Below are 15,345 nucleotides of genomic sequence, written 5' to 3'. Positions count from 1 at the left end.
ATCTGTGACATAGTAAAGACTGTGAGAACTTCAGATTCCTCGCTCACTGAGCTCCCAGTCCATGGAGACAAACCAGTGATCAGTGACAACCCAAAGTGAGCCAGCCTGGGAAGCACAGGAAGAGGGTTGGGGCTGGGGTGGAGAGATGCCCAGAGGAAACACCTGCCCTAGGCTGAGGTGGTGAGTGAAGGCTTCCTGGAGGAGGAGATAACATGACATCCAAGAGACATCTGCTTCTTGCCCTGTGGAGCTCACAGTGTGCATGGAAAAACCCGTGAGTAAGCAGACAACTCTCCAGTGACAGCCTAGCAGCACAATAATAAAAGGAGATTCAGGAAAGGAAATTTAATCCCAGCTACTCAGCAGGCAGAAATTTGGAGGATCAAGGTTCAAGACCAGCCTGGGCAAAAAGTTAACAAGACCCTATTAAAACAAACAAGCCAGTCGTGGTGGTGCACACTTGTAACCTCAGCTATGTGGAGGTTCTTGGTCTGAGGCTGGTCCTAGGGGGAAAAAAAAAAGTAAGACTCTACCTGAAAAAATAACTAAAGCAGAAAAGGACTGAGGGAGTGGCTCAAGTGACAGAGTGCCTGCCTAGCAAGTGGGAGGTCCTGAGTTCAAACCCCAGTACTGCCAAAAAGGAAGAGAGAGAGAGAGAGAGAGAAACACATGTGGAAGGCAGTAATTGCCCTTCAGTTCTCATGAGCTGCCTTAGCTGTGAGACCATGGCCAAGTTCCTTAGTCTTCCTCCACTCCGACTTCCTTCTGTGTGACATGGGGATATCGAGTAAGTTTACCTGTGAGCGTTTGCAGGGCCGGAATTGGGTTATGCAGTACAGCACTGAGCACAGGGCTGGCACAACAGTGGACACTTTTTCACCACCCATTACTCTGAGTTACTTGATCACAAATCCCTAGCACAGAGTCAGCAACCGTGCAGAAGTGTTGAATGAGTAGTGAGTAGCTTTTTATGTATTTCTTCTGCCTCTTCCAAAACCCTGTCTTGGGTCTGTCAGCACCAAGCCCCAAGCCCACATCTCCATCGTCTTCTTCCCCTCCCAACCCCGCCCTCACTACATTTCCTGCCCTTGGACATCCATGGCAGGCTCCACCAAACAGCCACCCCAAAGGCAGCATTCGCCTCTCTTACTGCACTTGAGCCACTCTACCAGCCCTTTTTAGTCATGGGCTTTTCAAGATAGGGTCTTGTGAACTATTTTCCTGGGCAGGCTTTGAACCTCAATCCTCCTGATCTGTGCCTCCCAAGTTGCTAGGATTACAGGCGAGTGCCACTGATGCCCCGCTTTAAAATGCTTTTGTTGGATCACTCCCTCATCTCTGAGGTCCAACCTTGAACTCCTCATGGGTAGAAACGTGTTTCTCTCTGCACCTCCAAACGCAGGCTTGGTTAGAAGTCTAAAACTCCTGAGTTTGAATTCTCCAGCCATGCACTTGCCTGTCTGCACCTCGGTGTGTTTTAGGTGTTTGTTTTAATGGAGAAACCTGAGACAGGCATGGTGGTGCATACCTGTAATCTCAATACTTGGGAGGCTGAAGCAGGACCAGCCTGGGCTACATAGTGAAATCCTAAAAAAAAAAAAAAAAAAAAAAAAAAAAGACAAAAGACCATGGAAATTCACTGATTCATAAGACATGTTTTCTGATTTACTAAATGACTAGGTGCTGGGACACTGTAGTGAACAGGGGACAATTGTTCCCGAGTATCCTGGTAGGATTAAATGGCGACACTTTTACACCACCTAGATATCAGTGTTGTCTTAAAAAATTGCATACATATTAAATCACATCCTCCCCACACCACTGCGAGGTTGCTGCTATAATTATCGACACTGTGGTCCTTCAGGGATTAAGTAAATCAGATTCATTTATTAAACGCACTCTCAAAGACTCGCAAACTGATGACGTGTCAGACATGTACAACTATTTTAAAAATATCGAATTACTTGACAGCATAAATACAAAAGCTTTTCTACAACTGTAGATTTTCGGATTCACGTGAATAGTAGCTGAAAAGCTGGCAACATCGAGTTAGCATTCCTTACGACTGGGGCAGGCACTCTCAGTTCCCCACAGTTCTCATCTCTTGCAATTTCTTCCCGACCCTGAAAGAACCCCACTTTTATCCTGATGAGCAGTGCTGGGGGGTCCGCCAGTGCCCCCTTGCGGAGGAGTTTAGAATTTGCTTTATAGCTCCCATTAAATAACATCCAATTAGAAATGAGAGGACTAGAAAGCAACCAATCAGAACCGAGAGCGGGGCTGGACTGCGACCAGGGAGGACAGAGAGCACTCAGAATAAAAGAAACTTTTAGAGAGTTGGTCTGGGCTCTCAGCAGGGCCCGGGCTGCGGGCGGCGGAGCAGGTGGGCGGCGGTGAGGCTGGTGCCCTGGCGCTGGGGCCTCGCATACTTGAGGAACACAGCGGCGCGGCCCGGTGCGGGGCCTCGGAGTGCAGCTCGGACCATGCATGGCTCCAGGGGGTCCAGCTCCGCGGAGCTGCATTGGGGAAATAGAGAAACTGAGGCAGGGAAGGGAGGGGGAGCTGACCTATCCACGGAGCTGGAAGCACGAGGCCGAGAACCTCTTGAGGTCGTGATTAGGGGGCATCTAGGAGGGACAGACACCCGATTCTTCCCACTGGGTGCAGCTAGCGGAAGCCAGGACCCTCGGGGAGGGAAGGAGTAGGACTGAGGATGGGTACCCACCACTTCACCCTGGGGGCACAAGCTGGGAGATAATTCATTTTCACTTGGTGCCCTGGTGGTTAACAGGGTCATCGACTGCACCAGCTAAAGGGATACCACATCCGAGCATAGTTAGGGGGCTGGGGGACTCAAGGCCTTGCAGACCCCCTTTATTCTCAAACCTGGAACACAGAGCATCTCCCGAGCCTGGAAAGACCCAGTCTTCCACCCTGAGTCAAGGTTGGGTCCCCAAGTGTGTTACAGACACCCCCAGAAAAAGGTAAGGGATTCTTCCAGGCTAGGCAGACATCCCATTCTCTCCCACACCCAGAAAACTCAAGTCCAGGTGCGTCTGCCCATAAACGTCTTTCTCTGAGGCAGTAAAGACCAGAAAGGACGATTCCTGAAGCCGCCCTCTCCAAGGCCGTGTACCTGTACAGCGCCGGCTCGGGCCTGGAGCTCGCCCCTTCCAGCACGCGGTGCGCCAGGCTTAGAGCCGCTGCTGCGCGACGGCCAGGCTCCCATCCCGCGGCCTCGGCCTCCAGCAAGGACAGTTCCAGAAAGTAGGTGGCAAGAAGCATCACCTGATAGTGAGGCGGGGATGCCTGTCAGGCCACGCCCATACTCGCCACGCCCACCACGCTTGGCCACGCCCCCACCCCTGAGCACCTGGGCGCTGCTCCTGGCCAGGGCCGCCAATAGCCCGAGGCACAGCAATGGGCCGGGATGATGCAGCCGGAAATCCAAGCAGCTCAGAATGCGGCGCTCGGCCCGCAGCAGCTCCGCCCGTGAGAAGGAGCCGGCGCTCAGAAGGCAGAGGGAGGCAGGCTGTGGATGGGAGAGGGGCAATGTAGGGTCGCCTTGGACTCCCTGCCCTGAAGCGCCTGGGATGGGGTCAGTTCAAGTTCCAGACCTCAGTTTCCTGGTCTATATAAAGTGAGACCATTGACTTCTGTCTGGAAATCAGGGATCGCACGGGCTTCAGAGTCAAAACGATCTGATTTGACTCACAACTTTGTCACTGTGTGGCACTGGATATTCACTTAAGCTCTCGGTCCCCATTTCATCTGTAAAACCGAGATGATACTCCCTGCTCCACGTTCCACATTGCCAGGCAGTTCTGATGAGGCACGAGTTTATCTGGTTTTGGTTTTGGTGGGACTGGAGTTTGAACTCAGGACTCTGGGCTTTGTAAAGCAGGTGCTTTACCGCTTTAGCCACACCTCCATTCCATTTTGCTCTGGTTATTTTGGAGATGGGGGAGGGGTCTAACTTTTTGCCTGAGCAGGCCTCAAACCAAGATCCCTCAGATCTTAGCCTCCCGAATAGCTAGGATTACAGGCGTGTACCACCAGCGCCCTGCTGAGTATAATGCCTGTTTGCTCAAGACAGGTTGTAACTACTACAGCTACTCAAGTCCCAACTGCTTGAGTTTGAACAAATGTCTTCCTCTCTCCCAGCCTCAGTCTCCTCTGCTAAAGGGACACATAGGCAGCTCTTAACTCATACAGATTTGTTGGGATCCCAAGAGAAGTAAAGCACGTGGCCCACAGGAGGCTTTTAATCAGTGCAAGAGCCCACCCCAGAAGTACCTCAGGAAGCACGCACTCTTCTATTTTGCACGCGAGGAATAGGCAGGCCATGCCTAGCAGCTGCAAGCGATGAAGGCGCACTTTGCCTGCACGCAGGTAGGAATCCAGCAGGTGCACGGCCAGGTAAAGCGTGTCTCCCGCCAGGCTCAGGTATTCCTGGGGAGGGGCACCGGTGACCACCAGGATCCCAAGGTGGAGACATAGGTCCAACCTCGCACCCTCTCCAGTACGTACGTGCACCTGGACCAGCCAGTCCACCACGAGCGCGCGCATCTCGGGAGTCACTTTTCGGGGCAGGGCCCTCCAGGGTAGTGCACGGCACACCTGGGGATGAGCAAGGATGACTTCACTCTCTGCACCTGTGCTTCAGGAGTGCCACACCCAAACTAGCCTCCAATTGTCCTCTTTTGGGTCCCCATCCAGAACTCTGTACTTTGTTCTAGATTACCTCCCTACCCCCTCTCCAGGGTATAGGTCCCCATGGCCACACAGCCTCCTGGCTGCTCCCCCCAGATTCTCAGACTCCCCTCATAGCTATTGCCCCTCAACCCCTCCCCCTCCCATCCAAAGGCAGAACTGACCAAAGAACTCTCCACCTTAAAACTTCGACTCTCTGTACACTTAGAAAAATCCTGAGTCCTCTCAGACTCTGCCCCTGACACAATGTCACCTAGTTCCTCACACCCCACATTTTATCCACACCATCCTTTTGGCTCCTAGGCTTTGCCAAATTCACTCCTATCCCAGGACCTTCCTACTTACCAATTCCTTCTGCCTGAAATGGTCCTCCCAGCTCCTTGCATTGCCTCTGTCGTTCAGATCTCTGCTAAATTTTCCCCTATTCACCTCCCTCCACTGGATCACTATCTCATCACTTCATTTTCCTGAATATGTTCACTCTAAAGAGACCTGCTGTTTCCCTGTGTGTTTTGTCTGTTGTCTTGCTAGGCCGACAGCACCCTGAGGACAGGGACTTCTGTCCAGAACACAGGTGACTCTCAATTCCTAGCACAGAAACCCCGCCCAGGAAAAAGGCTCGCACATGTCAGCTAAATAAATGTACTCCTTTCAGAATCTCTTCCAGAGTGCGCATTTCATACAGGTGTCTGAGGAGCATGACATGCTTTGGTCATTGTGGTCTTCTGTAACTATCAGATTATTTGCTCGTCTGTCTTGGTAGAATGAGGACGGGGTCCATCCTGGCATCTCCAGTGCTCAAAAACAATCGCTAAACAGTTGTTAAACTAGTAAGGGCTATGAATCGACTGATGCAGAGTGGAGACTGCGCAGGTTACTGGGTGAGGGGAAAAGAAGTTCCTAGAAACTGGAACGGGGGCATGGCAGCAGAGGCTGGCGAGCTGGGGTTCCAAAGTGCTTGTTAAGTGGGTGTTGGGCTAGAGGCCCACTTTGGCTTCATCTAACCTGACTCCCTCGGCTGTCCTGGGCGCCAGGATCGCCTGCTCACCATGACTTCAGCAAAGATGTCCCCAGCATACTCGCGTTCTCTCTCCAGCCCCATCCTGCACAGCGCCTCTTCCAGGCCAGGCGGCGCGCATGGCCCTGGGGGCCTCTCCGGAAGTCCTGGGGAGCTACTTGAGCCCTCAGCGAGGCCGTCAGGGTCTGGAGTGCTCAGAGGCTCTGGACAGAGGGAGGCAGCGGGACCCTGAAAGGGACAGGGGCTAGGGTGAGTGCCTGGTGCAAAGCCTAAGCTGGGGGCTGGGTCCTGGTCCCCATTTCTCACCTGCATCCTCCACAGCTGAAGCTTCCAGCTGGAGGGAGGGACAAGCAGCAGACGCTTTGTGCGCACCTGGGCGCATGCGCTCTGGGCTCACTTCACCAGAGCAGGTGCAAAAGCCAAGGTGACTGCAACAGGTAGCTCGAAGGAAATCCTCCTTCTGCCTAGAAGCAGTCTCTCTGAGCCACACTTACCTCAACCATAACAGATTATTTCAAAATTTAGCCATGCCAGCGCCAGTGGCTCACATCTGTAATCCTAGCTACTCAGGAGGCAGAGATCAGGAGAGTCGCGGTTCAAAGCCAGCTAGGGTAAGAAGTTTTCGAGACCCTACCCGAATAAATCTATCACAAAAAAGGGCTGGTGGAATGACTCCAGGTGTAGGCCCTGAGTTCAAACCCCAGTACCGAAGGGAAAACAAAACAAAACCTTAACCAGGGTTGTCCTGAGGCACTTATAAGACTGTGTTCATTAAGGGTCCAGCATAGAGACTGGTACAGTAAAAGCTCAAGATGGTCAGGCGCTGATGGCTCACAGCTGTAATCTATCTACTTGAGAGCCTGAGCTCAAGAGGATCATGGTTCAAAACCAGCCCAGGCAAATAGTTCATGATACCCTATCTCCAAAATAACCAGCGCAAAATGGACTGGAGGTGTGGCTCAAGTGGAAGAGCGCCTGCTTTGCAAAGGTGAAGCCCTAAATTCAAACCCCAGTCCCACTCCAAAAAAAAAAAAAAGTCGGAGCTACAAATCAAAGAACACATTTAAGGAAAGCTTGGGTATTCAGCGGTGATAAATTACCTTGTGTCCTTCCTGCTTTACCAAGGCCACTGTCTACACTGACAGCGTGATGGGGATGAGTCTCCCATAATGAGCACAAACCAGTGCAGTGGCTTCCGGGCTGGTCTCCCCATTCCCATCCCTCACAGTGTGTTCCCCACACCAGCCAGTGGTCCTGTGCACACCTAAGCCAGGTCACAGATCAGGAGGGTCACAGTTCAAAGCCAGCTAGGGAAAGAAGTTTTTGAGACCCTATCTCGAATAAACCTATCACAAAAAAGGGCTGTAGAATGGCTCGAGGTGTAGGCCCTGAGTTCAAACCCCAGTACTGAGGGGAAAACAACACACACACACACACACCCCTAGGACTCCTTGACTTTTCCTCCTCACTCACACCAGACACCATCCTATCCCAGGACCTTTGGACCTTTGCTCTGGCTGTACCCTCTGCCTGAAGTTCTCTTCCCTCGTATTCATCCCCTCCAACCCTCCTTTAAGGTATTAACTCAGATGTTACGAGCTCCATGACACTTCTTCCTCCTAACCAAGCACAAGTTATCTTATTGTCCTCTCCTGACTTCAATGCAAGCCCCATGAGGGCAGGGCTTTTTCTTTGCCCCTCACCCGATGCTGTTCCTCCAGTGCTTAGAATAGGACCTGGCACACAGTAGTTGCTCAGTATGTATTTATTGAATAAATGAAAAGGGTGGACATGATTTAAAGTGGTCCAAGAGGGCCGCTCTAAGGTAATGACAAACCTGAAAGAACCAAGAAGCCAGAAAGGGGAGAACATTCCAATCTGGAGAGAAAGCATGGGCAAAGGCCCTGAGGCACAGACAGCTTGCTGTTTTTAGACATGAGAGGTTGGTATGGCTGGAACCTTGAGAAGGGGAAGAGTGTGAGGTAGTGGACCAATGGCTTTCTGCCACACTTCCAACAATGCCCAAACTCCTCTTTGCTAAAGGCTCCTCTGACTTGTTACCGCTCTGCCTCTCCCTCACTCAAGAAACTCTGGCCTCTTTATAGCCCCCAGAAGTGGAACAGACAGCATCTTAACCAAGGGATCAGTTATCAACACCTAAGGGACAAATTGTTATCATGTGCCCTAAGGACAGCATGTCACTTCTGGGATTTTTTTTTTTTTTTTTTTTTGGCAGTACTGGGGTTTGAACTCAGGGCCTACACTTTGAGCCACCTGGCCAGCCCTTTTTTGTGATGGGTTTTTTCAAGATATGGTCTCACAAACTATTTGCCCGAGCTGGCTTTGAACCGCAACTGTCCTGAGTAGCTAGGATTACAGGAATGAGCCACTGGCACCTGGTAACTTCTGAGAATTCTTAACTACAGGGAAGCATCAGGCTACAAACATCAACTGACTGAGTCCCTAACCAGGAATTTTTTAAATCCTAGGTCATTACATATGACTATTGGTAAAACTTGATTAAGGTCTGTACAGAAGAGCACTATGTCAATGCTAATTTTCTGACTCTAATAGTGGTCTCAAGTATGAGAATGTTCTTGCTTCAGGGCAGATAAATATGAAGAGAGAAGGGAGGAAAATGAGAGGTTAAAATGTGGCAAAATAATATGAAATGCAATTTCTGCCAATTAAGAAAATGTGGGTGGGGTGTGGTGGTAATCCAGCTGCTAGGGAAGGAGAAGGATTGAGGTCCCCATGCAAAGTTATAAGACCCTATGGGGGGGAAAAAAAGTGAAAGTTAAAAGGGCTCAAGGTGTTCCTTGCTGAGCAAGCCTGAGGCCGAGTTCAAACCCCAGTGCCATTAAAACAAAAAATCATGAGGAATCTAGGCAAAGGGCAAGTAACTTTTGAGATTTACAGGAAGGTCAAAGATAACATAGAGTTCCCTCTACCCCACAGCTTCCCCCATTATTAACATCAAAGTGTGGCACACTTATCAAAATCAATGAACAAATACTAATGTGAACTGAATTCCATTTAATAAGATGTTTTTACCATGTGTATCAACCTTTTCCCTCATCCTCTTTTGGTCCCAGGATCTCATCCAGGGCACATCATGTCTCTCAGGCTTCTCTTGGCTCTGCTGAGTTTCTAGGACTTCCCCTGTTTAATGGCTTTGACCATTTTCAAGGAGTACTGGCCAGGTATCCTGTAGATTGTCCCTCAACTGGGACATTCCCGATACCAGCTTCCGCTCCAGTGTGTGAGAACACACACTGTCAACATGATTTACCTTGACCACCTGGTTGTGGGATGTTATAGTCAAACTTCTGCTGCTGTAACAAAATACCTGAGAAAAAACACTTAAAGAGGAGGAATGGTTTACCTTGTCTCAGGGTTTTGGTGGTCTCCGTTCATGGCTGCTTGGTCCCACTGCAGGAGGCCTGAGGCCAGGCTGAACCTCACAGCAGGGAGTGAGCGATGGAGCAAAGCTGCTCACTTCGTGGCAGCAGAGATGAAGGAACTGGGCACACCCCCAGTGACCGACCTTCTCAACTCCCAACAGCCCCTTTGGGTATGAACTCATCCATGAAGTTGACCACTGAAACCAGGGCCCAATACTCCCTCGAACAGTTCCTCCCAACTAGCAGCCAGTAAGAGGGGCACCACATCTCCAAAGGGGCAGTGATTTGGTGCAGATCCATGGGTTCTCCCCCAACCACTCACCAGAACACACTCATCTATTTCACACTTTGAGCAAAATCCAACACTAGGCTATTTATTGCTCCAGTTGGTTTCAGCTTTGGCCACTCTAAATCTTCCCCTTGGCTCCTGTGTCCACTGAATACAACCAACAGTGGAGGCTTTTATGGATTGCTTATTTTTTGGTCTGGAGATGGAAACCAGGGCCTCATACAGGCTCCATCCCTGAGCCACAACCCCAGCCCACTGCAGGTTTTTTTTTTTTGTTTTGTTTTGTTTTTTCTTGGTTTTAACTGCTCCTCCCTCTCAGGCACCACCAGATGCCCTTGAATTTCCTGCCACGGTCCCAGATTCAATTTATTAACCACATTTGAAACTTTCTGCAGTTATTTCAAAAACTGAAGTATGTGAATCATTATACTTTCTTGGAAAGCTGGTTTGTTTTAAAATCCTGGGATGTAGGCCACAAATATGAAAGCACAAACACAGGAAGAGATTCTTAAGGTTTATTACAGCACTGTTGGTAGCAGCAAAAAAAAAATATCAAAACCAAGGAGTAAGTTCCTGTTGATGGGGGCTGGGTGAGCTGGAATGTGCATATACCCCATCTGACCTGGTGAAGTGACTCAAAGGGTGAGGCTGCAGCATCCACCATGAGTCCCTCAAATGCCAAAGTGTGGCCAGAAGAGAATCTCACTGTGACCAATGACCTGCATACTGCATGCATTCGGCTGGGGAAGTAGGAGAGCTAGCATTAGCTGGGGGGAAAGTGATGCAGGGTAGCTGTGGTGCCCGGGTGTACGTGCTGGGGCCTGCGGAAATTTTCACTTTTTTTCTTACCCTTTTCCTTTTATTTATGCACACAAACAAAAAAACCTTATGAAGTGTTTAAAATGGGCAGTACAAAATTCGACTTATCTATCAAAAAGGAAATTGATAAAATTTATTAAAACTCTGCCCCCTCAAACTAAGCGGCACCAGCACATCTAAGGCTGTGTGTTACTTGCTTGGGAGGTCGCTCCCGGGAGTGCAGCAAGACTGAATTGCTGGAAGCCTGAGGCAGACAGGACCATGCCCCCACTGGGAGATCTGAGCCAGAGTAACAGGAGAACCCACCACCCTATAAGGCTTTTATTTTTTTTTTTTTTGGCAGCATTGGGGTTTGAACTCAGGGCCTCATGCAGGCATTCGTACTGCTTGAGCCACTCCACCAGCCCAAGGCTTTTCCTTATAGGTCTCTACCTTATGACCATAGGGGCATACTTCTGTAATTAAAGCCAACAGGTTCATATGAAGGTAGAACCCCTCCCACCCCCATCCCAGGAGTCTTTTAAGGCAGCTAGCGCAGGTCTCTGCACCAGGGCCTGACTTTCCCACCCCCCACAGTGAAGTTCTGGAAGCCTCTATTTGGGTGCTGCCCTCTTCTCTGGCAAAATCTGTAATGAACTCATCTGTGTCAGGCCCTCTGTGCAGCTTGGTCCCTGGGCCTGGGAGGGGAGAGGCATCCTGGCCCAGCCCCTGTAGCCTGGTGACCTAGCATGGGGACATGGATAAAGAGGCACTGGGGTGAAAGAGAAGTTTCCAGAACCATGGGTGACTGTAACCAAAGGCCCAGGTGCTGCCTGCAACCACAATTGTCACCAAGACATCAGACTAGGATTTGAGTGTCTTTAGGGCTTCCTAATTCAGCATAATCAGAGAAAGGGCTGTGGCAGCAATGCCGGCTCTAGTGCTGAAGTGAACCATGAACTTGCGCACACAGCTCTGAGGTACCACTTGCACCGTCCTTGCTCATAGCCATCCAGTCCTCCCTGGCCCCTCTGCCTACCACACCCCAACCCTAGACCCCAGGTACCCAGTCCCAGCAACCCTCCCTCTCTAGCCTTGGCTATAGCATCCCTGCTTAGTCTCTGGCTCCATGGGGCCTCAGGATGAGCAACAAAACAGGTGTGTGGAGCCCAGGGGCCGACTCCACAACCAAGGCAAGGCTGGCAATGGCTGCAAAATGCAGTCTGTGCCCTGGTCTGAAACAAGTGTCTTTATTGCTTGTACCGTACAAATATGAGGAAGGAGGAAAGGCAAGTGGGGATGGGGGAGAATTGTCAGATAAACAATATACACACACAAAAAGGAAAAAAGACCCCCCACCCAAACCATCCCCACCCCACCCTCCTCCCCCATGCCTTTCCATTAACTGCCTAGATGGGAAGTGGGGTGGGGAGTTCAAAACCATAAAAACTAAATTCCAAACACCCAGAGATGTTGGGGGAGAGGGGAGAGGAGCGGAGACAGCAGGTAGATCCGGTACCCACTCTCCTCATGGGATGAAACGCTCAGGCCAGGGGTGGGGCCCAAGCCCACACACACCATGCACACTCGAGAACCCGGACACTCGTGTGCATGTGCACACGCACACACACGCACACATGTACACACACACACACACGCATCTGCATCCCAGCAGCACGGGATGCCCACTGACACAGTCCAAGGCACACATGTGCACCCACAGCACCGGCGTGGGCTCTTGCTCATGTTCACCTTAAGGCTGCAGAATGCAGGGTCCTGGAGATGGGGAAGGAGCGAGGTGGCCTGGGAGCCTCCGTTCTCAGAGGTCCTGACACCAATGCGTACCAGAGATACACTCACCCCAACCCAAGTCCAGGGGCCCAATACTGTCTCGGTGTGAGATGTGTAACAGCCGAGGCTGGCACCTTCTGCCCCAGGCAGAGAAGGGCACGATGCCGGCCCCCACCCTGTACAGGAGCCAGGCAGGCCTAGGATCCAGTGGGAGGTAAGGGCAGCCTGAAGGAAGCCCTGGTAAGGCACGGGGCTGGAGGGTGGGCAGGCTGGCTCCTGAATGCTCTTCCTGCCTCACCCATGGGGCAGAGGAGCAGTTTGAGGATATAGAAGGAGGTAGAGCCAGAAAAAGTGGACCCTCCTGATTCCCCCAACGCAGATCCAAGGACCTGGCTCTGTTGGCGAGGAAGCCTCAACCCCGATGCCACAGCCTCTGAAGCCCCTTTGCCTGTCCCTAGATATTATTGCTTTTCTGCCCCAATAGGGGATGCAGTGGGCTGCCTCTTGCCAGGCAACTTTGAGCCAGGCAAAGGACAAGGAAGGCAGCTCGGGAGCTGTTCACTGGGCAGCCAGACTGCCAGAAGTGGCCTCGATCCAGAAGCAGCAGTGCAGGCAGCTGCCTGTACAGTGCCCTGGCCAGAAACCTAGGCAGGAACTGTCTGTGCTCCATGCTCCCCGCTCACAGGGGCCGGTGTTGAAAAACCTGAATCTCCATCCTCTCAACAGCCCGTCTGGGGCAGGAGGTGGACAGTCCCCCAGCACGAGTCCAAGCACAAAGGAGAGACTAGAGGCATCAGCTGCTGGGACCACTGAGTTTGGGCAAGGACTGAGAAGGAACTGGAAACGGGGATGAGCAGGTGAGGGATGGGAGCACAAACCAAAAAGGCAAAATATAAAGTCTGTTTTAAAAAGCCACCCGGGTGGTGGGTGGCAGCCGTGCACGTGTCCTGTGGCGGCGGCAGGCTGCTCACTCACGGATGCTGGCTGAGTAGGAGAACTGGGGGAAGTGCGTCCGCTGGTCCAGCTCCAGCGAGCCCAGGCTGTCATCTGCGGGGGAGGGTGGAGGTGCAGTGGAGATGATCAGCCTGCAGAGGGCCCAGGCACCCCACCAGACTCCCTGGGGGACCATCCATGGGAAGGATTGTGGTGGGACCACAGAATGAGTCCTCAGGCAGCAGGACCACCCTCAAAATGGGACAAGAAAAGCCAGCAATCTCCTTCCAAGCAGAGCTTCTCAGCCATAGCCCCTCCTCAGGGCCCTTGGTAGCCTTATCTGGGATGCTCTGCAGATCCACTGCCCTGCACCTGGCTCACCTCGCCACCTGAGTGTCCCTTCTCCTCTCCCCTTGTCACCCAGGTCTAGCTCAGACCCTTCTCCCCTCTGCTGCAGAGGGTACCTTCTGTAACATGGATGTAGTCCTCCCTCTACACAGAGCCCTTCCTAGCTTCCCATGCAAAGGTCCCCATTCTCCCTGGTGGCATAGGAACCGCCCCCCAACTCTGACCCCACACCCTCTTGCCTCTCTCAGGCCCCCACATTCCCTGCCTGCACACCGTCTCTTGACTGTGCAGAGCTCTGTCCATTGGCACCCCCCCACACCACCCCCACCAAGGATACATCTTAGCTGACACATGAATGCCTGCCCTTCTGAGGACCAGGCATTCCCTCTGGGCTTCCCCAGTGCCTGGGCTCTTATGCTGTCCCTGAGTGCTCTGGGCTGTCACATCCCACCTGGACCAGGAGCTCCCTGAGGGCTGTGTCCCAGGCTCAACCTCGGGTGGGCTCACAGTGAGACTGCAAACAGCTCAAGAGTTCATGAGCTAATCTAGCCAAAGACCAAGGCTGCCTGCAGCCCAGAGCTCTTTCCCAGGGCTCCAGAACATGCAATGGCTCATAGTGATCTTCACCAGAACAAAGAGTACTAAGAGCAAACTGTGCTGCAAGCAGGCAAACCACCCAGACGCAAACCCTGCCATGGTCTTCCTGGGGAGCAGGATCAAGGGAGACCCCACCTTTCCACCACCAGTCAGGCCCAGCAGCTGAGGGGGCCCTTGTCACTCACAGCGATCTGGGGGTGTGATTGTGATGGACTGCGCGGTGAACTCATCATCAAAGTACCTTGTGTCCACCTCAGATGTGACCTGAGGTTTGAATGGTGGCAGGAGCTGCGGAGGAGAAGAGCCCAGACTCAGGGACCCCAGGTCACTTGTAAGAGGGAGAGGCCCCTGGGGGCTCCTGTTGAGGGGCAGGTAAGGGAGCTCACCTTCTTTTGTACCACATCCTGCCAGTTGATGCTGAGGAAGAACCTGTGCTCCATGACCTCCTTGGCATCGCTGGGCCCCCCACCGAGCCTGGGCAGAGATGGCCATCAGCTCCCGCCTCCCGGAGCAGTGGGTTCTGGGAGTTGAGCTTGTGGCATGGGCAAGGCTGAGCCTGAACCTGTGCCTACTGGCCCTGCACAGCCTTTGATGACTGTCATGACCACACACCACCTCAGAGGGAACTGAAGTGGGGACTCCTGGGCTCAGGGTCAAAGGCAGAGCAACCTGGTCCCAGGTGGTCTCACAGCCACACTCACCCTGACTCCAGAAAGGGAGGGGACAAGGTAGACTTGGCAGATGGCCTTTTCACAGGCCTCATACAACTCAGCAATGCCAGGCTAGGAACAGGGCTGCCCTGTTCCTCAGTGTTACATACAGAAGGCCGGGGATGGGGCTGGCATGCGAAAACGCCCGTAAGTGCCAGCTACGAAGCCACATGGGGCAGGGGCTACACACTGCAAGCCCACGAGCAAGTGTGCCTATGGATGCCAAGTCCTCCAGCCAAGGGGATGGTGGCTGCTAATAGCCCTCACCTCTGCTTGGGGTCCTTCTTGAGCAGTCCAGCTAACAGGGACTTGGCCTCAGGCCCAAGCGTGCGTGGGAAGCGGATCTCCTCCATGAGGATGAGCTCGAAGAGGCGCTCGTGGTCCTGATTGTAGAAAGGTAGGCGGCCGCACATCATCTCATACATGACCACACCCAGCCCCCACCAGTCCACTGCCCGGCCATAGTCATTGTCCTCCAGCACCTGAGAAGGGAGGGCAATGAGCAGCCAGGCAGGGGGAGTGGAGTCACAGCTTTGCCCCCTAGGGTTCCCTCCACCCTTAGCTGCATGTTTCTGTACCACCAGCCCCAGACACCTCAGGCGCCAGGTACTCTGGGGTCCCACAGAAGGTTTTCATAGTGGCCCCGTCACTGATGCCTTCTTTGCACAGGCCGAAGTCAGTGATCTTGATGTGCCCATCTTTGTCCAGCATGAGATTCTCCAGCTGCGGGCAGAGTCAGTGTAT

General features: G+C 52.4%; 2 protein-coding genes across 8 annotated transcripts in view; both read right to left on the bottom strand.

Moving 5' to 3' along the window:
- Positions 1 to 1,859: 1,859 nt before the first annotated feature.
- On the bottom strand, positions 1,860 to 10,392 carry Ccnp (cyclin P). Of its 5 annotated transcripts, XM_074057143.1 has the most exons (7): positions 9,117 to 10,392; positions 5,059 to 5,959; positions 4,531 to 4,620; positions 4,297 to 4,452; positions 3,374 to 3,532; positions 3,137 to 3,288; positions 1,860 to 2,516 (listed from the first exon to the last, which is right to left on the bottom strand). In XM_074057143.1, exons 3-7 carry the CDS (start codon positions 4,567 to 4,569, stop codon positions 2,351 to 2,353), a joined length of 672 nt encoding a protein of 223 aa, XP_073913244.1. In that variant the 5' UTR covers positions 4,570 to 4,620; positions 5,059 to 5,959; positions 9,117 to 10,392; the 3' UTR covers positions 1,860 to 2,350. The 5 variants fall into 5 exon arrangements, with proteins under 5 accessions (XP_073913244.1, XP_020022501.2, XP_073913241.1 ...); XM_020166912.2 differs by having other exon boundaries at positions 5,762 to 10,392; XM_074057140.1 differs by having other exon boundaries at positions 4,297 to 4,620; positions 5,762 to 5,959; positions 6,038 to 10,392.
- Positions 10,393 to 11,450: 1,058 nt separating this feature from the next.
- Akt2 (AKT serine/threonine kinase 2) overlaps positions 11,451 to 15,345 on the bottom strand; it is a 50,553-nt gene continuing 46,658 nt past the window's right edge. For all 3 annotated transcript variants that reach the window (XM_020166938.2, XM_020166939.2, XM_020166940.2), the window contains exons 10-14: positions 15,196 to 15,324; positions 14,869 to 15,083; positions 14,278 to 14,365; positions 14,077 to 14,179; positions 11,451 to 13,060 (exon numbers count right to left, since the gene is read on the bottom strand). In XM_020166938.2, the coding sequence (XP_020022527.1) occupies positions 12,981 to 13,060; positions 14,077 to 14,179; positions 14,278 to 14,365; positions 14,869 to 15,083; positions 15,196 to 15,324 (615 nt within the window). In that variant the 3' untranslated portion in view covers positions 11,451 to 12,980. The remainder of the gene's footprint in view (positions 13,061 to 14,076; positions 14,180 to 14,277; positions 14,366 to 14,868; positions 15,084 to 15,195; positions 15,325 to 15,345) is intronic.

The sequence above is a fragment of the Castor canadensis genome, chromosome 16 (assembly GCF_047511655.1).
Source record: "Castor canadensis chromosome 16, mCasCan1.hap1v2, whole genome shotgun sequence".
Classification (NCBI taxonomy): domain Eukaryota; kingdom Metazoa; phylum Chordata; class Mammalia; order Rodentia; family Castoridae; genus Castor; species Castor canadensis.
This window is presented reverse-complemented; position numbering and strand designations above follow the sequence as displayed.